Source organism: Pantherophis guttatus, chromosome 3 (assembly GCF_059756535.1).
Source record: "Pantherophis guttatus breed Tessera chromosome 3, ASM5975653v1, whole genome shotgun sequence".
Taxonomy (NCBI): Eukaryota; Metazoa; Chordata; class Lepidosauria; order Squamata; family Colubridae; genus Pantherophis; species Pantherophis guttatus.
Window position 1 is genome coordinate 111,245,261 of NC_142065.1, and position 27,296 is coordinate 111,272,556.

At 41.3% G+C, this 27,296-nt stretch overlaps 1 protein-coding gene across 3 annotated transcripts in view; it reads right to left on the bottom strand.

Annotated features, from left to right (window-relative positions):
• ADCY10 (adenylate cyclase 10) overlaps window positions 1–26,910 on the bottom strand; it is a 132,083-nt gene extending 105,173 nt beyond the window's left edge. For 2 of the 3 annotated variants that reach the window (XM_087891161.1, XM_087891159.1), the window contains exons 1-5: window positions 26,576–26,910; window positions 26,002–26,106; window positions 10,036–10,074; window positions 1,676–1,819; window positions 1,066–1,271 (exon numbers count right to left, since the gene is read on the bottom strand). In XM_087891161.1, the coding sequence (XP_087747287.1) occupies window positions 1,066–1,271; window positions 1,676–1,819; window positions 10,036–10,074; window positions 26,002–26,106; window positions 26,576–26,723 (642 nt within the window). In that variant the 5' untranslated portion in view covers window positions 26,724–26,910. The remainder of the gene's footprint in view (window positions 1–1,065; window positions 1,272–1,675; window positions 1,820–10,035; window positions 10,075–26,001; window positions 26,107–26,575) is intronic. The other variant, XM_087891160.1, reaches the window with a different exon arrangement.
• Between the last annotated feature and the right edge of the window lie 386 nt (window positions 26,911–27,296).

Here is a 27,296-nt window from a genome sequence, read left to right on the forward strand (position 1 = left end):
GGTTGAAAGACATACTTAAAGAAGACATTGATCTGAGCCCAGAAATATTTCTCCTGGGAATGGTAAAGAAAGGGTACGGAAAGGAAAAGGTCCACCTCCTAATACATATAACTACAGCTGCCAGACTAGCATACGCTCAATACTGGAAAAAGAAAGACCTACCACCAGATGACCTTATAATTAACAAAATATTAGAGTGTGCAGAGATAAGTAAATTAACTCACGAGATAAATGATGATGAAAATTCTGACTATGATACTGTGTGGGGAAGATGGTATAAATGGATAGATGATAGAATTAAGGAAGAAATAAAAGGTGCAGAAATCAATTAGAAATGTATAGTATAAATGACACCAGACACTTATTCATGTATATATGTATAAACACTGCGAATCCGATGTTAAACAGAATTGTTATTATATTTTATTTGTGTAAAAAAAAAATCAATAAAAATTGTATTAAAAAAAAATCATAGCGAGTAGATCAAGATATATATCAATGGTTATTTTTTGTATTTGTGGATAAATGAAAAATAAATGTTAGTGATGATATTAGAAATAGTTTGGGGACATAAATGTACTTGTACTTTTTATTCAGATGATGGCCTGGTGCTGCCTGAGAGCCCAAATGATTTGCAGTGAAAGTTACATAGGCTGTATGATAAAGCAAGGATTCTGAAAATTGATATATTAAAGTGCATAGCAGTTGCGTTTGACAGGTAAAATAGTGAATGATTGCAAACTATATATACATTTAAAAATGAGCGAATTGATTAATTTATGTATGTTAAAATTACTAAATGTGGAAAAATGATAGAAAAAGTTTAATATGTGGAAATGCTGGCAAAAAGGTAGTGGGCATTTTTCTGTTGTGAGGAATGGATGTTTGTTAAAAGCAAACATTATTACAAAAATAATACAGAGATTATTTGTAGATGGATCTCATTCTAACCCTTTATGTGAAAACTATCATGTCACTTTTAGTGTTTAAAATCAACCACATTCCTTTATAAACAAACAATATCACAGAAAGCAAAATTGGACTCTTACCCGAGAAGGTACCAACCTTGACAGCTCGTTCATTTTTAATTTTTTCTACCTCAATTAAATTCCGATCACAGAGCTCCCAGCAGTTGGGCGACAGGATAATTTCACTTGCTTTGGCTAAGTTTTGGGCCAACCGTACTTCTTCCACTGCTCGACCAGTTACCACAAAATGTTGCCGTCTGTTATCACCAATGACAACTTTTGAGATGTGACCTGCAGAGAGTCCTGAGAAAAGATTCAACTTCTTTATCAGAGATCATACTACAGCATACTGAAATAAAATGGGGGTGGGAGAGTTGAAAATGAAATAATTCCACAATCTATATATATCCAGAAATTCTTTAATTATTAATGAAATTTTATCTCTGCTGATAAAAGATAATGGGTTTTTGGACTAATCTTTGTGCCATTTCTAAAATTATAGTTCCATTATTTTTTTTACTTCTGATCCTAAGTGTTGATGAAAGGGAATATTAATTTAATAGAGGTTACTTATTGGCTACAGCCATCTTTGCAGTTTTTCTTTTACTTCTGTTTCTCTCAGTACAGATGAAATTAACATACATATTGTTTTATAGCTTTTCTATAAAAAATAGGCTCCAAATTTGTTCTAGACTCAGGGGTGGTACCTATCTTCACTCGTAGCTCAAGTCCCACTTCAGTATCACGAACACCATATTCTTGTTGGATGCTGAAACTACACTTCAGTGCCAGAGTAATAATTTCATTTAAATGGCAACGCTCTACCTTCCAGAGTGCCAACAGTGCATCACCTGGAAATAAGAAAACAAATCATTGAGCTTGTTCCATTTTCAAGAATGTATTTTCAATAGTTTTACAGAATTATAAAAAGGAACCTACTTGTATGACTATTTATTCATGCAATAACATAATGATCTATAACAGGGATGGGTTCTATTTACCTTTACTACCCATTCGCAATGGGATTATATTAACTTTTATTATTGCATTTGCATTATTTTTATCTTTCAATGTGTTATTTAAATGAGGAAATCTGATTAGGAAATCTCATTATTTAATTTGATTTATATCTGTGTTTTCAAACTTGGCAATTTTAAGATGTGTCAACTTGTTAGCTGGGGAATTCTGGGAGTTGAAATCTACACATCTTAAAGTTGCCAAGTTTGAAAAACATTGATTTACTGTATATCAATAACCAAAGTCATTGTTTAATAAAATAATTGCCATTACTTGAAGCACCTCTATTCTTTACTCTTTTTTTAATAAAAAAAAGTGGTACCTTTAGTTGGGAATCCAAGATAATTCGGGCCACAGAAATGCAGTGGAAAGATGCAGAGACCCTTACAAATTATAAAGATGATTCTTGCAATTTCATAAGCATTTTTTAAAATATTGGCTTTTGTGAAAATAGGATATTCTCTTATATAATTCAGGCCAATTCTTCACTTGTAATTTATACTCTCTCTCAGCTATTGCCTTACTATTACTATGTATCAGTACAACTGATTGGATGATACTAGAAATCATAATGAAGAAACAGTCTAAGATCGCTTCCGGTGAAGATGTGCCAACTGAATTCACACCCAGGGAGGGATCTCTGAAGGGTTTTTCCCTGGGCTGTAGCTCTTCAACTACTAATGGAAAGAACTGGCATTCTGTCAGTTTATATGACTCTCCTAGTTTAGGGAGAGTCTTAGAATTCCTAAAGTATTGTAGAAAGTTAGCACCTACCCCCCAGAAAAAAGAAATATTTTGGGAAATATTAAAAAGGCAGAATATATTTCCCTAAAGGAGAAATGCTCTTAAAGACAGAAAGCAGGCTCAGTCTTTCTTAATAGCCACCAAGCAGAAACTGAGGAGGCCATCTTTTAGAAATGCAGGTTTGGTAATCCATTCAAGACAGGATATTTTGAAACTCCTTGTAGCAAAGCTAACAAAGGCAAAATGATAGGATTAGAAAGCAGCCCCTCACCCAAGATCCAACACTGGACAAAAGCCATTAGCCACAATAGGAATTGCCCAACACCCTTTCAGACAACAAGCCTTTTCCCTGCATGACCCCAGAGCAATCCAAATTTCAAAGTCACAGAAACCTGGGAGCTCAGATAAACAATAATCCAGATGTTGACCAGATTAGCTCAGACAAACACCTAGGATTTGCATTTCCTTTTTTTTTTTTTTTGGTTATAGAGCCAGCTATGACCCCTACATAACCCCTACATGACCCCCATAGGAATCTGACAACAGCCAATAGATATTAAAGGACATGTTCTTGCACTGGAACAGGAAGCTCAAATACAAAGCCCAAAGAAGATAAAACCCACCCACTCTCAACTCCATTTTGTCAGCTGCCCAGAATCATATGTGGTCAATAAACCTTTCTTTCCAATCAACCTCCTTGCTTCCAGTGTCTTTCTCCCAACTTGAAACCGAACCATTACTACTGTAATGCTCTCTACATGGGGCTCCCCTTGAGGAGCACCCAGAGGCTCCAACTGGTGCAGAGTGCGGCCGCGCGGGTGGTTATGGGAGCAACATGGTGCTCCCGTGTGACACCTCTCCTGCGCGAGCTGCACTGGCTTCCGGTGGTGTTCCAGGTGCACTTCAAGGTTTTGGTCACCACCTTTAGAGCGCTCCATGGCTTAGGACCTGATTATTTACGGGACCGCCTACTACCACAAGCAGCCTCCCACCAGCCAGTACGCTCTCATAGAGAGGGGCTCCTCCGGGTGCCGTCAGCTAAACAATGTCGACTGGTGGCCCCCAGGGGGAGGGCCTTCTCTGTGGGGGCACCCACTATCTGGAACGAGCTCCTTCCAGAGATACAGAGGATCCCGGATCTGCGCACTTTCCGCCGTGGTCTTAAGACTCTCCTATTCCAGCAAGCTGGCCTGGCCTAATTTTCTCCCCTGTTTTAAAATTCTTTTAAATCGAAATTTTAATCTGTTTTAAATTATTGGGATTTTTAATTGTCTCAGGCTAAATTATTTAATCTGGTTTTAATTATGTTTTTTAACTTTTGTATCTATGTATTTTATTTTGTGCCTATTCACTGCCCTGAGTCCTTCGGGAGTAGTGCGGTATATAAATCTAATAAAACAAACGAAACAATAAAACAAACCAGATGGATTTTCCTTCCAACAGTATGCAAAATGTTATTGAAAATTTATTTGAGAGTATTTGCGTTAAGAGAAAGTTAATGATGTATTAGTTCAAAGAAAAATTTAGAGTTTTAAAAAGGATGTATACAAAAGAATTATTCTATGAGGATAGTTTGGAGGGAGGGACATAAATTTAATCCTGAATTTCAAAGCATGTGTGTTAAGTTAAAAGAAAAAGATGTATTAAAAAGTTTTGATTTTAGAAATGTGTTTAAAGAAAAGTTTAGCATTTTAAAAAGGATGAAAAAAAGTATTTTTCCCTGTAAAGTCAAAGAAGTGAACCTTGTTAATATAAATGGTGATAGTTTACAAAGATTTATTAGGTGCAAATAGAAATACATATTATTTCCACAGCAAGGAAGATAAAGCAGAAATGGTTAAATTGAGTATTTTATTCAAAGAGGAGAATATATTTAAGTAAATTTTTCATTTGGATATCCTTCTGGATTTTGTGCTTGTGATTGAAAAAAACTGAAACTTTGACTTTGGTTTTGTCGATTAGAAAGATTTGTTGTTATGGAAATGGCTAGTTATATAATAATGCGTAAAAGCAAACAGTTGAGACTGGAGTGTTTTTACCTTGTACTGTGCTAAAAAGAGATTAAACAGATTAAAAGAGTTGAAAGGGACCTTATATGTCATGTAATCCAACCCCCCATTCAAGCAGGAGACCCTACACCATTTCTGACAATGCATTTCTTCCTTTTTTCCTCCTTTGTACATTTCCCCCCCCTTTTTACATTTCTATTTTTCTTTCTATTTTATATATAAATAAAACAATAAAAGCTGATAAACAAGGGGGGGAGTCTAAAATAAATTATAGTGGACTGATATCACAAATAATTTCATTTATCTAAGACAGAATCTATATTCTTGAGTTTTAAACAGACGGAGGCATATTAAATCAGATACTGTTCAACCTGTTCAGAAAAATCTTGATTGTATAGATTCAAGGCAGCCATTTACCAACATTGCAGCAACCTATCCTCCTATTTCTAATAATCAGCTTGGTATAATTACCAATTATCAACATGTCAAAAATATTATAGGTAGTCCTTAGATAAAGATAAGTGGGATCAGAATTTCTGTCGCTATATGGTGGGTTTGTAAAGCATGACATCATATGATCCTAGCCATGATGACCTTGGCAGCGCTTTTAGCAAAGGCAATTCCAGCACTTGCCGCTGCTGTTTCTAAATAGAATTGTGGGTCATTAAGAAAGAACCTCCTTGCCATTTCCTGCCACATTCTAATAAAGTGGAGAAGCCAACAGGAAGTTGTAAGTCCCAGGCAGCTTGCAAACAGGCTAGCAGGCAGATAAGTGCTTGTTGCCATGTGCGGGATGGTGCACAAGGGATTGGTGCAGCACAGTATGAGAGCAGCCAGGGTTGGGATAGGAGGGTGCTGCTATCTGCTGCAGGATATAGGAGAGTGTGCAAGGGGTCGGCATAGTGAAATAATGGCAGAGCAAGCAGTGGTAGCTTCAGAGAGAGTGTGAGATAAGCACAATCTAGGGGGAAACATTCAAATGGGAAAAGGCCAGAGGTGGGATTCAAATAATTTAACCACTGGTTATCTGCCCTAATGACCAGCTGGATAGGTGTGATTGGATGGTCATGTGACTGAGTGGGCATGGCCAACTCGATGGCAGTTACATCGTGGGGTGCCTTGCCTTACCCGCCCACTTGCCTGGCCTCCTGGATGCCTAAGCTCTTCTAGTCTTTGTCCATTAATTTGTCTACTACTACAGCATCTGGTTGACTATCTAATGTCTGCCTGTCCATCTGGATCCAGAACTCCCACAGATTCTTAGCTGTATTATTTTTCACGACCTTCTGTGGAAACTCCTTGATGGTTGGCTGGGGAATTCTGGGAATTAAAGTCCACATATCTTTCAGCTGAGAGACACTGATCTACACCTTGGGTTCTATCTAGTGTGGTAAATCCCTGCTTCTATGGATCTGGTGCTTAGTGCCTGTTCTTGTGCTGCTATGATCACTGATCAGTGCTACCTTTTACACACACACACACACACACACACACACACACACACAGAGAGAGAGAGAGAGAGAGAGAGAGAGAGAGAGCGAGAGAGAGAGAGCACTTCAGTTGTGTGTGTGTGTGTGTGTGTGTGTGTGTGTGTGTGTGTATTAATTTTACCATTGCCCACAGAGTATATGGACACATATTTCCCCCAGGGACAAATTCTAGAAGGGCAACTGTGTTACCCTGCTATTGCAACTAGGAAAACAACAGACTCTTGCAACACGTTAAAGACAAAGCAACTGATTGTATTCTGCTGCTTCTGGAGATCACAAGCACAATCAGCATTTCCTGCGGATTCATTAGAAGATGGGAAGATTGGTAGCACTTGCTACCAAGAGTAATACTTCACAAATCTGATGAACTGGTGCTAATTCATAATAGTTTATGCCGGAAGAAATCTGCCGCAAGAATTACTTTTTTCACCTTTTGATCCTTTTCCCTTTAGGTAAACTGGATTTGCAAGAGCCTTGAGGACAAGGAAACCAGCCATTTACTTTAAAGTCTCATCCATAGCCACAGCTATTTATTATGCCCTAGTTATTTAGCAATGTAGAAAGGTGCACTGCAACAGATGTGCTTTTCAGCTGTTAGCACACGCACAGACACACATACACCCCAGACCAATGACAGAAACAACCTACAAAGTATGCCTACGAGAATGCCAATTCATCCTAAATAAATATGGTCTTTATTTGCTTCTCTGTCTGGAAGGAATCTTTCAAAACACATCTGGGATGCTTTGCGTCTCCAGACTCCATGGCAGCAGGTGGCAAATTGCTGCACCCAATTTCAGGAAAACACAGGTTTCCAAGCCCATTGCAGAAAGGCAGAGGTTGGGGCAAGGGGGAGGGAAGGAGGGAAAATGACATCTGTCATTGTCCTCATCCCTATTTCGTGAATTGATCTGGCTAGCAAACTTGCAAACAACTGCGACGAGAAGAAGTATCCCCGATCTCTCTCCACCCCCAAAGCCCTAGCCTTTGCCCTCAGCCTCCAAGATGAACTTCAGTTGCAGAGCTTAGTCAGAACGCTCTGGGCCAGAGAGAGAGAGAGAGAGAAGCAAAGCACCTGCCTTTTGCTTCCCTTTCCTTCTCAGCCCTCTCCTCACCATTCTCTCTCCCCTTCCCACCCAGCCCAGCACCAAAACCCCCAAAAGTGACTGCCCAACCTGCCAGGCTGTTGTAACAGTCGATTTCAATACTGTGCAGCAACTGCCTTTTCTCATCCAAGAGCTTGCCCAGGCCAGTAGCCCTCACAGAGGAGGCAGTTGAAGCAGCATCCTCAGAGTCTTTCTGGGCCAGGAACGGCCCCTTCAGCTCCAGAAGCACCCTGTGATAGTTGCTTCCCAGGTTTGCTTCCCATGGCTTCCCAGTGAGGTAAAGAGCAAATAAAGAATAATGTAGATAAAAGAAATAATGTGAATAAAATAGGAATCATACAGAGTCAGATATATGGGCTCTGGGGGACCCTCTCTATTCACATTATTATAAAGGGAAGACGTGCTTAGATACATGAACTCTGAGAGACTCTATCTATTCACATTATTATAAGAGAGGAAAGTGCTTGTTGGAAATTACATTAACAAACAGTTAAACCCTTTTAAGTGGTAATATATCTTCTGATACCTAGATGTCACAGAAAGGACTGCTATATGGAAAAACATCTGAGTGACCTGACTGTGAATGACACAAAGACCTATATGTTACAAAGAGTTACTTAATCTAATGAACTTACCTAAGGACAGTAGTAACTCTCCCATTAGCAACTCTGAGCACTTAAGAAAAGTTGTGTGGCTAAGATAATTTTATAAACTAAAGATTAATGCTTTAAGTAATTAGATGAACTTATTAACAAGTATATGTAACCATAGAAGGAAAATCGGATGTATGATCTCATGATTAACCATATATGGAAAATGTATGATCTCACTGAATCCTTTGTCTTAGAAATGTATAAAAACCATTGTATCAGAGTTCTTTCTTTGTTCAAAGCTTCAGGTACAAATCTGGCTCTGAACCTTGCGCAATAAACTGTCTCTGACTGGCCTGGGAATGTTTTTTAGTCCTTCCATTCCACTACACCAGCACCACTTCTCCTTGTAGCATTGAACTCCTTGGCTTTTGAAATCCAGTGCTCTTTGGATCAGCTGCTCAGGCTTGGCAGCCAGAGAAGTGGTGGTGAGGCCTCACTGCTACAAGGAGAAGTGTCAGGAAGCAAGAGGCTTGGGAGGGGAGGAGGGGAGACACATTCAGCCAGTTTGCCAAACTGCACAAAGTGTTAGCTATCAGTTCCCATGAACCAGTGCAAACCGGATGAATACCACCACTGGAAAAGGCTGCTTACACAAGAACACATGGCTCTCTATTCATCTAAAACTTGGTTTTCTCAAATTATGCAATTTTGCTTGGCAAGTCTTTTTAATTCACCTAAGAAATAAAAAGGAAACATTAACTGCTGTTTTAAAACATTCACAGACTGAGAGATTTAAAAAACCACACATAGCATCTAACATCCAAAACATCTTCTACCTATTAATCAGCAAATTTTATCCTATTCCACCAATGTTTATCGGAATCCTTTATTACATGTGATAGATCAATAAAAACAACCTCAAAATTGGAAAGATGTGATACAATGCAGAAAAAAATTGGAATTTAAATTTGAAATGAAACCACAACTATTCTTATTAGAAATAATCTCATAAAAAATAAACAAGAAATATTATAATTTAATAATAAATATACTTACCACAAGAAGAATATTTTGCTCATTAATGTAAGAAAGACACAATTCTGATAATATCTGATTAGACTTAAACCTGGAGAATATGTAGTAATGGCAAAACTAGCAGTATACAGTACATACACAATAGAATTTTAAATAAATTTAACCAAAAATAGTTCCCATACATAAAATATATCATGCACCACAGTAAATGTACCTAGCTATAGTTTGGTTTTTAAGGAGGCCTAATCCTTACATATATTGCAAATTAGCAGATATGTAAAAAAGGGAAGTCAGAAATTTAAAAGCTTTTTTTTCATTGTTTTATTTTTTTGGCCTTTTTTCTTTCTTTTTTTTTTTTTTTTTTTTTTTTTTTTTTTTTTTTAATTTGATTTATATGCCGCCCTTCTCCGGAGACTCAGGGCGGCTTACAGTGCGTTAAGCAATAGCCTTCATACTTTTGTATATTTATACAAAGTCAGCTTATTGCCCCCACAAACTGGGTCCTCATTTAACCTACCTTAGAAAGGATGGAAGGCTGAGTCAACCTTGAGCCTTGGAGAGATTCGAACCAGCAGTAAATTGCAGGCAGCTGTGTTAATAACAGGGTGCTTTAAACCACTGTAGTACCAAGGCTCTTTTTAATATTTTACATTTGTTAAACATCTATTTTTTCTTTCTGTTAACGTGTAAACACACACAAATGCATACCAAGAGATGTACCTAATAATAATAATACAATGGACATTTCAAAATCAAATAATTTAGCCTAAGAACAAATCTTTTATTATACTGCATAATCAATATCCTGATATACAGTATGTTCTTAATTTCTAAAGCTATACTAAACTTTGAATCAAAAAGCCAAATAATCCTAATGCTCATAGCACCAATATCCTAAACTATAATTAATAATGATAGAATGTCCACCTTTTTTCCTGTGTATTATACAGGAAAATATTTATTAAATAAATAACATTGTATTGAAATAAGATGTAAACTAACACAATAAAAGAAACAAATATTTTTGATGTGTAAAAATAAAATCACTCCCTTTTATTTTTCACAGTTCATACCTGCAAATTTCAAGACATCACCTCCAAACACCAGTACTTCTACACATGAAAGAAAAAGGAAGAAATTTACAATATTTCATTGCATGGTAGAGAAAATTCCATGGGGAAATTGGCTCTTCTAATAAATTGCTTTTAGAGAAAATGCTAATCATTGGTTTGTTTTTTCCCACACAAGAACAACCACTGACTTGCCACACCACCTGCTGCACTTCATATTCCCATCATGTTCATCCTCAAGTGGGCATAAAACTACCTATGTGGGCAGAAACATTTGAAATGTAGCATATATTCATTATGGCACTTATGCTAAGTGCCATTTTATGATTCAGTTTATAATTTTAACTTAATTATTGGTAGGTTATTTTATGGCTAAAATGAAAGATTTATTTCAGAACCACAATATTAAAAAAAAAATTCTTTAAAACTGAAAGGCTCCTTTCTGTTGATGGGTGGTGTTTATAGCTGTCATTCCATGTTTCAATGGAGCTTATTCAATTGAACTCAGAGGGACTTCTTTCTGAATGGAAACAATAGCACACCATTCATCATTTTCAAAAGTTCACATAATTAATATCATGATAAAGGACAATAACACTGTTAATATATTTCTGTTTAAAAAGGTGAAAATGACTTCCAACATTGTGATTAATATTTAGATACTGCTGCATTACAATGATGTGGTAATTCAATTTCAATCAAATGCTCAATCTGTCATAAAAACTAAAAGAATAATTATGAAATAAATCGGACCTCTGAGGTCTGAAAAAATATGAAAGAGCCACAAAAGACTATAGGATGGCACAGATCTGTCAGATGTCAGTGCTGGCTAGGTATAATGGGAGTCATTTTACTACTGTATTATGCAAGACTCAATGTTAAGACTTGGGGATTATGGTTTTTCTAAACAGAATGGGACCTTTAAACTCTGACCCTTCCCTATACTCGCTTCACTTCCAGCTAACCACTGTCACCAAATCACAGCTAACTTTCCTCCTCCACTACTCCACTGCTGGCAATTCTCCACCGCCAATGGCCCCCTGCTTAGTCCAGAAAAACCTGCACATTCCAAAAGGCACACTTTCCACTTTGCTCAAATGCTGAGAGCACTCTGCTTCCCTGTGAAAAAGGGGTGCTCCCGCAAATGGATTTGCAAGTGAGAAAAGCGGAAAGAGTGCCTCTGGGAATAGGAAGAGTGTCTCTGCAAATATGAAGAACACTCCCAGGCTTTGGGAAATTTGGGAAGAAAAGAGTGCCTCTGGACATGTGAAAAGTGCACATAGGACTAACAGCACTGAATAGCAGAGGAAAAGTTGCAGCTTGAGAGTCTTTCCTCCAAAATTGGAGGGCCCCTGTTTGGCCAATGCTGTCCAGAAGCCTGGGGTGGTGGGTGGGTGGGTTACTGATCCCAACCTCCTTTCCCATCAAGACTGGGTGGGGATGATTGGAACAAGTTAGCAATTACCCCCAGAAAGAGTACTGGGATGGGAGACCACCAGGCAGCCCCAGAATTGTATGCCTGGCAGGGAAGTGAGGTAGGCCTGCATGTGAGAGTGGCTATGTTCCCCAGTTTTAATTCACCATATTCCCTTCAGTGGACACTTTTTACAAACACCCCCAAACAACATATCTGGATGGGAGACCACCAGGCGATCCCAGAATTCTGCCTAGTCATTCATCAACGTTATTATAATTTGTATGGAATTGTTCCATACAAATGGTATTTTATTGTTATTTAAAGGAGAATGCACTCCTTAAAAAAAAAAAAAGGTCCCAGCTCTCCCTTTGCTTTCCCCCTCCCCCATCCCTACTGCCAGCCAGTCTCAAGACTATTGCTGTCAGGCCTCCTTCCCCTGCCATTCTAGAGCTTCTTTCCACCTCCTGCCCAGAGGGAGGCAGCAACTGGACTGACTTTGGGCCAACACAGCTTTTTATGGGCTAAGCAGGAAAGAAAGTGTTATGTATGTATCTATTTTGTGCGGGAAATTCAAATGCACCATTGCTTGTGATTGGTCAACGGTTATTTCTGAACTGTATATAAAGAGGGCTGTTGCCTGTGTTTCTTTGCTGAAGTCTCACCCTGAATTAAAGAGCTGTTGTCACTAGCTTGCTTGTGCCTCTCGTTATTCCCGCGCTACAACATTGGCGACGAAGGTGGGATTGAGGCCACAAGAAGCAAATCAAAAAGAGCTTTGAGTTTCAGCCAGGGTGACAAGCGGACTACGGAGACATACTGCGATGTCTGCCTACGTCCCGCCAAAACCCTTTGACCCGACCCGAGAGAAGTGGGGGTTGTATTTGACCAGGTTCGAGTGTTCCCTGGAAGCAAGTGAGATGCAAGGGCTCTCAGCGAACCGAAAAAGAGCGCTCTTCCTGAGCCACTGCGGGCCAAACTTTTTCGAGATGGCCGAATCTCTCTGCGAACCAACTCCAGTTCAGATGGTCCCCTGGGACGTCCTGCAAGCAAACCTGAGAGCCCACTATGCTCCCATTCCTTCGAAGTTTGTACAACGCTACGAGCTCCGGCAACGAGTACAGAGAGAAGGAGAACCGGTCAGTGCATATGTGGCTGCCCTTCGAAAAACCACAACGCATTGCAACTACCAGGATCTAGACGACGCACTCCTCGAACAGTTGATTTGTGGCATAAGAAAAACTAGGTTACAGAGGCGCCTACTTGCGAAGCCAGATTTGACATTAGCCGGTGCGCTAGATGAAGTAAGAGCACACGAAGCGTCCACTAAGGCTTCCGAAGCGCTACAATGTCCACAGTCGGGCAAAGACGGCCCAAAGTCAACGCCGGTTCATCGAGAGGAGGCGCGGACCAGTACGGAGGAAGAGTCAGACGAGGACGTCTTCCACACTGACAAAAAGAAGGGCGAGCAAAGTCCTTGCTGAGAAAAGTGCTCGAGTTGCGGTGGAGCTCACGAGAGACAGTCCTGCAAATACCAAGACGCCATTTGCAGGCGTTGTGAAAATGTGGGGATGAGGTTGAGGGTTGTCCCCGAACCATGAACCAGCTCACAAGCAAAGACACTAGGACTGAAATAAAACTAGCAGAGGAGACTTGTATAAAAATATACTTTACTTCAAAACGTTTAAAAAACACTTTGTCTTTAAAAAGGCACATTAACAACTAAGTCTTATCTTGATTAAATGAAGCCAGGCCATCTCCCTAAATTCCTCTCCACAATACCGAAACAGACCATAAGAAAAAACTAACATGACATTAAGCAGCTTTGGTGTCAATACATCATCGAGGTGGTAGAAGGGCAGCAGCGTAGGCTTCACAGCTAAAAGTCACCTGTGGAAAACAGTTCAATCAGCAAACGTGGCTTGAAGTTCCTGGGAGGGAAACTGTCCAGCTCTCCCTCCGATCGTGACTCCAACAGCAGCAACAGTTCAGATGTTGGCTTGCGTGCTTCAACTCAGCAAAAGGCAAGCTGAAATTGGAGATTTCAAAAGGCTCCCAGCTATCTCAACTCACAGTTGCAGCTAGCTCCGTGGGAGTATCTTTACACAGCTCTTCGGCTCCTTTTCTGCTGCTATCTCTGCTGCAGCCGTCAGGACTCCTTAGCTGAGTTCTCCTCCCTTCTGCAGCTTTGCTCTGGGTTCTGCGTCCAGGTGCTTCAGCACTGGCTCTGCATCTAGGCCTAAACAGCGTCTAGGCCCAAATAGCAAGCAGAAAGGTCCGTGCTTATATGGGGAGTTAACCTGCAATTAACTAGGGCGGGGAAGGCTTGCAGTTAATTGCAAACAGGAGATGGCTTGATTGGGTCCATACTGTTTATGACTGATCAAGTAGCTACAGCAATTCTGAAAACACTTGTGACAATCCCCTTCTCTGTGGCTATTTGATTTGATAACGAACATACATACATCATTGAATACATATGCACATCAACGGTCAGTACATTTTACATAGCCATCAATATTTTACCCAGGAGATAATGGTGTTGTTCACGGGGCTGCGGTTTAGTAAATACATCCGCCACCTGTTCCCTTGTTTCACAATAGATGGTTTTAATGAAACCTGTTCTCACCAATTGCCTTACATGTTTATTCTTAATGTCAATATGGCGCGATCTCTGACCTACAGCATTGGCTTCCGATATGTTAACAGCAGCCATGTTGTCCTCATAGATATTTATAGGATACATGGGCTCCCTCCATAAGCTCACCAAAAGATCATCAAACCAAACTAGGTTATTGGAAGCTTTGGACAAACTCACATACTCAGCTTCTGCTGTGGAAGTTGCAATTAGCTTCTGCTTTCCAGAGTACCAATACACAGGGCTACCATTCAGATATACAATGTATCCCGAGGTACTTTTTCTAGATCTAACATCCCCTGCCCAATTGGCATCCGAATAACAACTCAACCTTAGTTCTCCGATTATTTCTGGCTCCAACAACAATGAGTAATTCACAGTACCCTTTAAGTATCTTAGGACTCTTTTGATCCCATTCCAATGGTACTGTGTGGGATGTTCCGAATGTCTAGACAACACGTTTATGGTTAAACTGATATCCGGCCTTGTCCAATTCACAATGTACAACAGTGACCCAATCACAGATTTGTAAAGGGTCTTATTCTCAAACTCCGTATACATGTTTTTAAGGAAATCTGTTGCCATAGGGGTATCACATGGTTTTGTCTCTACCATGTTGCACTTCTTAATTGATTCCAAGATCTTATCTTGCTGAGAGAGTCGAAACCCCTTCTCGGTTTTTACAAATTGCACCCCTAGGAATTTGTTGATACGGCCTAATGATTTTAGCGCAAAACTTTTGCTTAGGCCATCTGAGAACTTCTTGTAACTGTCCTCAGACTTACTAATGTACAAGACGTCATCTACATACAACAGAATTGTTTCCGTAATGTCCTGATGGTCTTTAACAAAAACACATTCATCAGCCGATGATGGTAAAAAGCCCATCTGTTAGGCTTTTAGTGAGACACTCGTACCATCGCTTGCCAGATTGTTTTAAGCCATATAGGCTCTTGTTTAACAACCAAACATCGTCTTCCCAATGGCTTACTCCCTGAGGAATTCTCACATACAATTCTTTATCTAATTGGGCGTGCAAATACGCAGTCTGTATATCAAACTGATATATATTTTCACCTCGCATGGTAGCGATGGTGAGAGCTGTTCTCATGCTCTTAGGGCGCACCGTGGGCGAGAAGGTATCCTCGTAATCGTCAGGGAATCTCTGCAAGAATCCCTGTGCTACTAATCTCGCCTTATAAACAAAACCTCCATTTTCAATAGGCTTCTTCTTAAAAAGCCATCTGGTGCCGATCACCCTCTTATCCTTGGGCAATCTCGTTGGCATGAATACGTCTAGCTTTTTCAGGCTATCTAACTCTGATCCATAGCGGCAAGCCATTTTTGTTGTTCATAATTGGGTAAGGCCAGCACATCCTCATATTTCTGAGGTGTGGCCGAAACCTGATTGACTGAGGTAATGAAATCATCATACCTCCTAGGTTTGTTACCTCTGGTAGATCTAACTGGTCTGTCTCTAGGCGCATCATTCGCATCAGAATCATCTGATGGGTCATCTTCCTCGTGATCTTTGCAGTGCGTCTCTGAAGCTGGGTGCCTATCCTTCCCGGCCACCCCCATCTTACGCTTTAATATCCCTTTCAAGGGTACATGGGATGCATGCTTCCCAGAACTAGATGTATCCCTATCATCAGGTAGGTTCTCTGATACATCCTCTGTCTGTTTACCAAAACTACGGGAAGGGTTCTGAGTGAGAATCTCATTAGCATGGATCTTACTCCAATTAGCCCCTTCATGAAAGGTAGCAGACCTCGATATAACCAGCTTCCCATTCGGGTACGCAAACCTAAATGCCTTGGAGCCCTGCTCATAACCGACGAATCTCAGCTTAACCGAGATTCGATCTCCTTTCCTCCTGTGCTCCTTTGGGACATGAACATCAGCCATCACCCCGAAAACGTGGAAGTGTGCCAAACTAGGCTTATGGCCGTATAGCACCTCGTATGGGGTCTTCTGCACCACACTAGACCACACTCGATTTAAGGTGTAATTTGCGTATCTGACAGCCTCCACCCAGTACGCGAAGTTTAGTTCGGCATCCTCAAGGGCGCACCGCATCATCATCTGCAATACTCCATTGTGTCGTTCTACGACGCCATTCTGAAACGCGGAGTAAGGCGCGGTGTGTAAATGGATTATGCCCTTACTCCTCAACCAGCTAGAAAACTGACTTGAATTAAATTCAGTCCCTCTGTCAGTTAAGATCTTCTTAACCCTGACTTTATGCTGGTTCTCGACTAAGCTACAGAACTCTTTGAACTTAGCCAATGTTTCCTTTTTAGACGTTAAGGGAAAGACGAACCCAAATCTACTGTGGTCGTCAACTACGGTAAGGAAGTACCGTCTCTTGCCAATGGAAGGTGCGAATGGACCTACCAAATCCATATGGACAAGCTGGAACGCGTATTCGGAGTACCGCTGAGACCTCTTGGGCGCAGATTTTACTTTCAGTTTTGCACTCCTGCAAATTGAACAATCTAGAAACGTGTTACAATCATTGATCTTGGTTCCCTTTGAGTGTTCGGTTACCTTTTTCACTATAGGAAAACTCACATGACCTAACTTGCGATGCATCAGATGAGCACATTCATTGTGCAATGGTTCACCTATAGAAACTGTATTGGCATTCTCAGGTTCCTTATCATTTGACTTTAAATTAAAACTTACAAACCTTTTATTTTTAATATTAACTTTACAATCATTATTACAAGACTTCCTCTGTTGAAAGTCTTGATGCTCACTACCCAATTCTAGCTGGGATCCATTATTACTACCAGATGAGATAGTATAATTGATAGCACTAAATGCCTCAGCATTCACATTGGGGGAATAGTAAGCCAAACCACCTATCTTCAACACCTCCCCAATCACACATTTGTTATTTGTAATTACAGCTGTTCCTTCTGAAAACAGAATCTCTATTCTGGGATTCTCACATACCCTCATTAAGCTTAGCAAATTATGGTCTATCTCAGGTACATACAATGCTTCATTAATTTCTCCTATCCTAGAAATATAAACATCTCCAATGCCAACAACATTCACCTTTTTACCGTTTGCAACTTTGACCATGGATTTATGCCTTCTCATGTTAACAAACAGCCTTTGGTCACTCACAACATGGTTACTAGCCCCACTATCCATTAACCATAGTTGCTCACGCTGTTCCCTCGTAAGTTCCGACTCAGTGGTTTCTACTATGCCTACAGAACCATCATTAAACCTAAGATTGTTCCCTTTGTTGCCTCTATTTGGCCATTTACCCCTTCTCTGGTTAGGAACATCTCCACTTGGTTTTCTGCCTGGAGGGAATTACCTCTTTTTGCACTTACTAGCAGAAGGTGTCCTTGGACATGCCCTGGCATTCACATTTTGTGGGCAATCCCTTTTGTAATGTTCTCTTGAACCACAGTTGAAGCATTCTCCGATAGTATATGCTCTATCTGAACTATCGGGCCTTCTTAAGGGTTTTTCTTTCTTGTGGAAAGATGCCCTACATTTTCGCAAGTTATCTTCTGCTATTAATTTACCAGATAGCACTTCTAGAGATAAATTGTTGTAATTGACATTATCCAATTGTGATATAAAATTATCCCAGCTAGAATCAAGGGAATTGATTATAACGGTAATGAGGGTTTGTTCAGACACTGTTTCCCGGCTCAACATCAAATCCTCCCTTAACCTGTTTAACTCACATAAGTGTTCATTAATATCTACTCCCACCTTCAACCTTGCAGAATAAAACTCCCTGTAAATTCTGTTTGTGGCATGGGAGCTTTTAAAATAAAATAACTTATGCAGTTTTACCCAGATTTCCGTTACAGTCAGCTTATAAGGTATACTGGGATATAAGGCAGGATCAATGGACATCAATAGGATACAAAAGGCCTTATGATGTAAAAGATCAACTTCCAAGGACCATGGTCTAGGTGGGGGTTTTAACAACAACGATAAAACATTCTCTTTCATTAAGATGACTTGAATACTCTTAACCCATTCCGTAAAATTTCTTCCACCCACACTTAAACTTTTAAAATTAGGAGGAAGAACCTGTACATTGGTAAACATAGAAACAGACATTGATTGATGTTCAGGGTGTGGTCCGTCCTGGAACGGGCAATAAGGCATTGGAATGGAAACACACAGCACAGTGTCTTCCATCTGGCATTCTGACAATTGTTCCTCCCCAATGGGAGGGATTAAAACCTCATGTTGTGTGGATGCAAAGCTTGTTCTGGTTTGGTTACAAGAGTTCGAGGGTCCCCTCTGGTGCTCATCTCTAGGAAGTTTCGGACGCGCTCCTAGGTTCCTATCTCCAGTTAAGGCAGCCTCTGGAATCGCCCTGGATGTCAGTGTTGTCACGGATGGGTATGTCCCACTCGTGGCGTGCGCTGAATTGATTGCGGACATCAGGGGTGCATTGGTACGTGCAGCTACTATTCGTTGAGCCGATGGCACCTGCAAATCATTGCCTAAAATGGTTGCTAGTGTTTCTATTGCATTTGCAACCTTACACTCAACATAAGAGTCTCTTGAGTTTTTAGCTAGAGTCATTGACGTCATCAAGGGAGCTAGAATTTTTATGGCCTGATCTATAATGGTTTCAACAGCAGGTGGCGCTGTATCAACTTGGCCATGCTGGTCTAACGAAGAAGCAGGGACATTCAAATCAGGCAGTCTGTTATCCCCCATTCTCCACTTATAGTCCAAAATAGGGGTTTTAGAAAAAGATTGAAAGTCTCTTACCGGTCCGGTGTTTTCTAAGACTTCGATCTTCTTTCTCTTAGCTGTCATCATGGCTGGATTCTTCAATGATTTGCTAAAATCAGCGATCGGGTTCTCACTTGTGATTGGCAAGCCTAAAACTTGAAGGATTGCCTTCCTGAGTTCATCATCCACCTCTAAGTTTGTTTTCGAGGCCTGAAGTGGCGTTCTTCTAGTCTCTACTTCTTTAGGTGATGGTGGTTTACTCACTGCCTTAGGCATTTCAAAAAATAAGGCTTCTGCTCCAAAACCTGCAGCTCCACTACACTCTTGGTCAATTAGAGTTTGGGGTTTTTCAGCCAAAACAGTTTTGGCCTGAGTCCCAGACAGTCCACTTTGTGACTCCATGCTTTTCACTGCAGCCCCAGTCAACATCTGTTTTTCCTGCTTTAATTCAATTGCAGACATTTCAGTCTAGCGTATCGCCACATGAGTGTAGGTTCGCTAAACCATCCTCTGCTACCAATTGTGGGGATGGGGTTGAGGGTTGTCCCCGAACCGTGAACCAGCTCACAAGCAAACACACTAGGACTGAAATAAAACTAGCAGAGGAGTCTTGTATAAAAATATACTTTACTTCAAAACGTTTAAAAAACACTTTGTCTTTAAAAAGGCACATTAACAACTAAGTCTTATCTTGATTAAATGAAGCCAGGCCATCTCCCTAAATTCCTCTCCACAATACCGAAACAGACCATAAGAAAAAACTAACATGACATTAAGCAGCTTCGGTGTCAATACATCATCGAGGTGGTAGAAGGGCAGCAGCGTAGGCTTCACAGCTAAAAGTCACCTGTGGAAAACAGTTCAATCAGCAAACGTGGCTTGAAGCTCCTGGGAGGGAAACTGTCCAGCTCTCCCTCCGATCGTGACTCCAACAGCAGCAACAGTTCAGATGTTGGCTTGCGTGCTTCAACTCAGCAAAAGGCAAGCTGAAATTGGAGATTTCAAAAGGCTCCCAGCTATCTCAACTCACAGTTGCAGCTAGCTCCGTGGGAGTATCTTTACACAGCTCTTCGGCTCCTTTTCTGCTGCTATCTCTGCTGCAGCTGTCAGGACTGCTTAGCTGAGTTCTCCTCCCTTCTGCAGCTCTGCTCTGGGCTCTGCGTCCAGGTGCTTCAGCACTGGCTCTGCATCTAGGCCTAAACAGCGTCTAGGCCCAAATAGCAAGCAGAAAGGTCCATGCTTATATGGGGAGTTAACCTGCAATTAACTAGGGCGGGGAAGGCTTGCAGTTAATTGCAAACAGGAGATGGCTTGATTGGGTCCATACTGTTTGTGACTGATCAAGTAGCTACAGCAATTCTGAAAACACTCGTGACAGAAAAGAAAGGCCATTTGGCTAAAGTCTGTAGAGCTCAATTTCCTCAAAATAACAAGTCACGTGACCATCACGACCAACCAGAACCAACACGTTCAAATCAGCCAACCAGAGATGGTGGTGCGAGAAAACGGCACGAGAATCAAAAGCGAGAGACCTACAGCACGAGAATCGGCCAAGCCAGCACGTCTGTAGAGGAAAAGGTCTACGAGAGTAGAAATTGAAGGGAGACCATGCGACATGGAAATCGACACCGGGTCTGCCCTGTCAATCATGTCCTGGGCAACGCTTAAAGCACTTCTACCGAAGTTCCAGAGGAACTAGCTTTCACGGCAACGAGTTCGCCTCCTCGACTACCAAGGAAACCGAGTTCCTGTGGAAGGCATGGGCACGTTCCGGCTCACCTACGGTGAGTTCCAGAAAGAGCTTCCCCTGACCATCATCAGCAAGTCGCTGCCAAGCCTCCTGGGCCTAGCTTGGTTTCGAGCCCGCGGCATGGGCTTCACGCGTGTCCACAGCCTCAGCAGACCGTCTCTAAAGGACATCCTCCTGCACGAGTTCCAGGACGTTTTTGAGGAGACGCTAGGCAAGTACATGGGGACCCCTATTTCTTTTAATCTAGACCCTAACGTAGCCCAAATTAGGTTAAAGGCAAGATGAGTACCATTTGCCCTTAAACCAAAAATAGACGCAGAACTTGACAAACTGATCAAACAAGGGGTGCTAGTCCCTGTAGATCACGCCAAGTGGGAAACCCCATTAGTCATGCCAGTCAAATCAGACAGTTCAATCAGAATCTGCGTTGATTATAAATGCACGATCAATAAGGCGCTCCAACAGAGCGTGTACCCAGTTCCAATCGTCCACCATTTGCTTCATTCCCTGGGCCCTGGCAAGATTTTCGCAAAGTTAGACCTTGCGCAGGCGTACCAGCAGCTGCCGGTAGATGATGCTACGGCAGAATCGCAAACTATAGTAATGCACAGAGGTGCGTTCAAATGCACTACATTGCAGTTTGGGGTTAGCATTGCACCAGGGTTCTTCGAAAGTACTATGGAGCGCCTACTACAAGGACTCCCAGGGGTTGTACCCTATTTTGACGATGTCCTCATTAGCGGCCAAAATGAGGCTCAGCTTGGAGAAAGAGTTAGACTGGTGCTCACCAGATTTAGAGAAGCAGGACTTAAGCTCAAAAAGTCCAAATGCAAAATTGCGGTACCCTCCTTAGAATTCTTGGGCTACCGAATTGACGGCACGGGCATTCACCCCACAGAAAGCAAAGTAAGGGCCATCCAAAATGCACCCACACTGAAGTCGAAGGCCGAATTGCAGGCCTTTCTAGGACTCTTGAACTTTTATACCATGTTCCTCAAAGACAAGGCCACTATTGCAGAACCATTACACAGACTGCTAGGGAAAAATGTTCCTTGGGTTTGGGGCAAGTCTGAAGCGGCCACGTTTAAGGCTGTCAAAAAACTTTTGTCGGAGGACAGTTTTCTTATCAAATACAACTCGGAATTGCCGCTTGTGCTTGTCTGCGATGCGTCCCCCTTTGGAGTGGGCGCCGTGTTGAGCCATAGACTACCGAATGGGTTAGAGGCGCCCATTGCATATTACTCTCACACTCTGTCCAGTGCAGAACGAAATTACAGCCAGCTGGACAGGGAGGCCTTAGCAGCTGTGGCGGGGGTCAAAAAATTTCACGAATATTTATTTGGCTGGACTTTTGAACTTATTATGGACCATCAGCCATTGTTGGGACTTTTGGCTGGAGACAAACCAACCCTGGCCGCTCTACCCCCCCCCCCCAGATGACCAGGTGGTCTATTTTCCTGGCTGCTTATTCGTATAGACTAATCCACTGACTGGGCCGGACTCTAGGCCATGCTGACGCCCTCAGCCGATGCCCCTTGCCTAATCTATTGGAAAACCCAACTCCGGAAGCCCCTGTATTGTTGATCGATGTTGTATCCCTGGGGCCCCTCTTGTCTGGTGAGGTGGCAAGGGCATCTGCCAAAGACACTGTTTTACGAACTGTTATGGGCTGGGTCATGAGGGGTTGGCCAACTAAGGTGGACAGTGGGGATTTTCAAATGTTTTTTGACAAGAAAAATGAGTTGTCTATGCTGGGGGGCTGTTTATTGTGGGGCAATAGGGTGGTTATTCCCTCACGGTTAAGGTATCGGGTGTTGGAATTGCTACATGAAGGGCACCCTGGTATAGTCAGAATGAAGAGTCTGGTTCAGAGTTATGTGTGGTGGCCACAACTTGACCAAGACATCACTGAGTGGGTGGGGAAATGCAGGCCCTGCCAGGAGTCCCGCCCAGATCCCCCTGTAGCTCCCGTTAGAGAGTGGGAAAAGCCTAAGGGACCATGGGGGAGGATTCATATTGATTTTGCAGGGCCCTTCCATGGCCAGAATTTTCTTATAATTGTCGACGCTTTTTCCAAATGGCTGGAAATAGCTTTAATGCCATCAACCACTTCCGAGGCTGTAATTAATGTCCTCAGGAAACTATTCGCAACCCATGGTTTGCCAGACACCCTGGTTTCTGATAACGGGCCCCAATTCACGGCAACTCAATTTGAAAGCTACCTGGCTGAGTTAGGAATACGACACACATTATCTGCCCCGTTCCATCCGGCTTCGAATGGCCTTGTAGAGAGATTCATACAAACGACCAAAGAAGCCCTTTCCCGACTCGATACGGGGGACTGGCAAGCCAGGATAGACCAGTTCTTAGCGGTACAGCATACAACCCCATGCACTGCCACAGGGCGCAGTCCAGCAGAACTTTTAATGGGTCGGAAACTTAGGTGCACACTCCATCGCTTACATCCGAACTATTCCCAAGACAATTTCAAGGGGGAAGAGGGAGGATTAAGACAATTCCAAATCGGGACCCCAGAAATTATACTAGCAGTCCACTATGGATAGGGGGAATTATTGTTAGAATCACTGGCCCGAAATCATATACAATGGACGTAGGGCAGGGTAAAATCTGGAGAAGGCATATCGATCAATTACGTAAACATTTGAATTGTGAAGCTTGTGAAAGCCCCGATATTGTTAAACCTAACTTCCATAGTTTCCCCGAAACAGCTATCTCAAGCCTGAGTAAACCGGATTACTTATTGGGTAAGCCTGAGTTCCAGCGCCACCCCAATGAGTTGACACTCCCAGCCGGGGATGGCCACACCTCTGGAGAAATCCAGGAGGTTCCATTGGCAGAGCCAGGAGAGACAGGAGGTCCCTCTGACCGGCTCGATGCTTCACCAACAACTGAACTGTGCAGGTCAACCAGAGTGAAGTCACGCCTTGGTCACCTGCGTGATTTTGTGTGTAAATATGTAAATAGATAGGATAAGTGCCTTCTGGGAATGGAGGAGTGTTATGTATGTATCTATTTTGTGCAGGAAATTCAAATGCACCATTGCTTGTGATTGGTTAATGGTTATTTCTGAACTGTATATAAAGAGGGCTGTTGCCTGTGTTTCTTTGCTGAAGTCTCACCCTGAATTAAAGAGTTGTTGTCACTAGCTTGCTTGTGCCTCTCGTTATTCCCGCGCTACAACAGAAAGGCTCATTTCAAGCCCTCTTCGTATACAATATTAAAGGAAGAGGCTTCAGCCCCCCCACCTCCTTCCCTTCCTGCCTTCACGGACCATGCAAACTGGCACCTCCTGCCTGCCTCCCCACCCCCTGGCTCTGCTGCAAAGCCTCCTGTGTCCTCCCCACCACCAGATGAAGTTTTGGCTTTTCAAAAGTTCTCACCCTCTAGTCTTTGTTACCCCAATACCTTAGCTGGACATTTTTTAACATAGTCAAACTCAAGTGGCTTGTCTCTTTGAAAAGTGCTTTGCCAAAGCTAGCCAGATAATAAGGATACAATAGATAAGCTAGTACTATCTCATGTAAACATATAATAACCCACCCAGAGTCACTTCAAAGCAAGATGGACATCAAACAAACTTAAAGATAATAATAAATAAAAATTATTAGGCAAGAAATTTAAACAATGGTGCTGCACAAATAGAAGGATGAATAATTGCAGTAGAATATTATACAAGTTTTCAGAAACTGATGTAGGAAGAGGTCTGCCCAAGGAGAGTGTTTTACATTAGTTGGAATAGCAATAGCAATAGCAATAGCACTTAGACTTATATACCACTTCACAGTGCTTTACAGCCCTAAGTGGTTTATAGAGTCAACATATTGCCACCAACGATCTGGGTCCTCATTTTACTGAGCTTGGAAGGATGGAAGGCTGAGTTAACCTTGAACTGGTGAGACCTGAACTGCTGGCACCTGGTGATCAGTAGAAGTAGCCTGCAGTACTGCATTCTAACCACTGCACTACCGCGGCTCTCCCTCAGACTTTTCCAACTAATCCCGCTTTTGATAAGGATAGTCTTTCAACGACCAAAGGGATGTGAGATTTTATTCTCTATTTGCATTTCTTTGACGAATATTGCTATGTCTTTTTTCATTGCCTTGTCTATGGATATTGCCATATTGCCATATTATCCTTGTCTATGGATATTGCCATATTGATATAGACATATTGCTAATGTCTATGGATATTAGACTTTCAAAAGAAAATTTTAGCTTGAAGAAGAGAAACAAACAGCTATAAGTTTCAACTGATAAAGGAAAATCTCCATAGAATCTCTCATTGACAGCAGTTGACACACAGAGCATTATTTCCTCCACTGCACATTTCTATATCCTCAAAGTAAGTCCTTTTTTTGCCCAAGAAAAGAGAAATAATAGTTAAATAGATGCACTTGTTGAAAAATCAGTAATTCCCTTGAGGTTTACTGTATGTTTATATGGATATTTTTAAACTTTGCTTTATTTTCAAGAAGAACACAAAGGTTTGCACTATTTTTTTTCTCATTTAGTATTTTAAGTTTCCATTTTAAAAAACCCTTCCCTCGGTGGCATACTGATTTCCTTTGCTTACCTGAAATGTCCATAAAGAGCAGAACACCATCAAAGCTTTCAATAAAAGGCATTTCCTGAGCAAAATCTCCATACACAATGATATCAGGGACATGAGCAGCTAATTTACCAAGGGTGGTTTATAGAGTCAACATATTGCCACCAACAATCTGGGTCCTCATTTTACTGAGCTTGGAAGGATGGAAGGCTGAGTTAACCTTGAACTGGTGAGACCTGAACTGCTGGCACCTGGTGATCAGTAGAAGTAGCCTGCAGTACTGCATTCTAACCACTGCACTACCGCGGCTCTCCCTCAGACTTTTCCAACTAATCCCGCTTTTGATAAGGATAGTCTTTCAACGACCAAAGGGATGTGAGATTTTATTCTCTATTTGCATTTCTTTGACGAATATTGCTATGTCTTTTTTCATTGCCTTGTCTATGGATATTGCCAGCCTTATACTTTATAGTTTCTTTGCAGTGCTTTGCTTAATTAATCCTTTATTATATATTTTTACTTCATTAGTGGATTCATAGTGAATCTACTGCCCACTTTTTAATGTGGCAAAACACACAGTTGGCCTAATAAATATTCACTGGCATTACTAATTGGACACATTCCTCCAATGACAAGACACTGCAATATGATTTGTGAGAGTATTTGGCATCTCTGAAGCTGAAGCTCTATAACAAAGAAGTAACATCCGTGGATCTGTTTTATACCCATGTTCTCTATGCACATCTTTCTTCTCTTTTCTTACTTTTCTAATAAGTAAAGACCTGTTTTCAAGCAAAGATAGTTTGGAAATACTTTGTTTATAATGGGTATTCTTCAAAGTCAGATCATACATAGTTCTAAACTCACCTTCAACAATGTCACCCACGTAGTGATTAAGGGTCTGTGTTAATTCATCAGCACCACGATCCAAGCTGGTGTTCATACTAAACTTTTCTGTCAGAGCTGTGAAACCTTGAAAATCATAAGCAACTGCTATCAGTATAAAAATTTGAGACTGTGGATTAGGGATAAAAGAAGGGCAGGCAGGAGTTGACTCATTAGACTTTCAAAAGAAAATTTTAGCTTGAAGAAGAGAAACAAACAGCTATAAGTTTCAACTGATAAAGGAAAATCTCCATAGAATCTCTCATTGACAGCAGTTGACACACAGAGCATTATTTCCTCCACTGCACATTTTTATATCCTCAAAGTAAGTCCTTTTTTTGCCCAAGAAAAGAGAAATAATAGTTAAATAGATGCACTTGTTGAAAAATCAGTAATTCCCTTGAGGTTTACTGTATGTTTATATGGATATTTTTAAACTTTGCTTTATTTTCAAGAAGAACACAAAGGTTTGCACTATTTTTTTTCTCATTTAGTATTTTAAGTTTCCATTTTAAAAAACCCTTCCCTCGGTGGCATACTGATTTCCTTTGCTTACCTGAAATGTCCATAAAGAGCAGAACACCATCAAAGCTTTCAATAAAAGGCATTTCCTGAGCAAAATCTCCATACACAATGATATCAGGGACATGAGCAGCTAATTTACCAAGGGTTGAAATCTCAATTTGTTCATTTTTATTAGTCATTCTTATTTCTGATTTGGAACACAGCTTGGACACCTATTCACTGCTATATAGGCATTAAATCTCCTGTTGTGATGCCCCAGTACTGTGAAGACTTATTTATCTTAGATAACACCTCCATTGTTAGGTTTTGTGTCACAATGAACTGACAGCAGTTTCTCCTCCAATTACAGTAGATGGATTATACTTCACCTAACAACTGTTGCTAGGCTGAAGCATATTCTTTTCAACAGTGAATTCTCTTAGTTACAGATTAAGCTGTCACTTAATCAGCAATGTGCAGCAGTGAGCCAGCAGTGTATGGCAGCAGCCAAAAAGGGCCTGGTGGCTCAGCAGACTAAAAGCATTGTGATTAACACCAGCTGTCTGCAATTACTGTAAGTTCAAATCTCACCAGGCTCAAGGTTGACTCAGCCTTCCATCCTTTCTAAGGTAGGTAAAATGAGGACCCAGTTTGGGGGCTGGCTGACTTTGTATAAATATACAAAAGTATGAAGGCTATTGCTTAATGCATTATAAGCCGCCCTGAGTCTCCGGAGAAGGGCGGCATATAAATCAAATTTTTTAAAAAAGAAG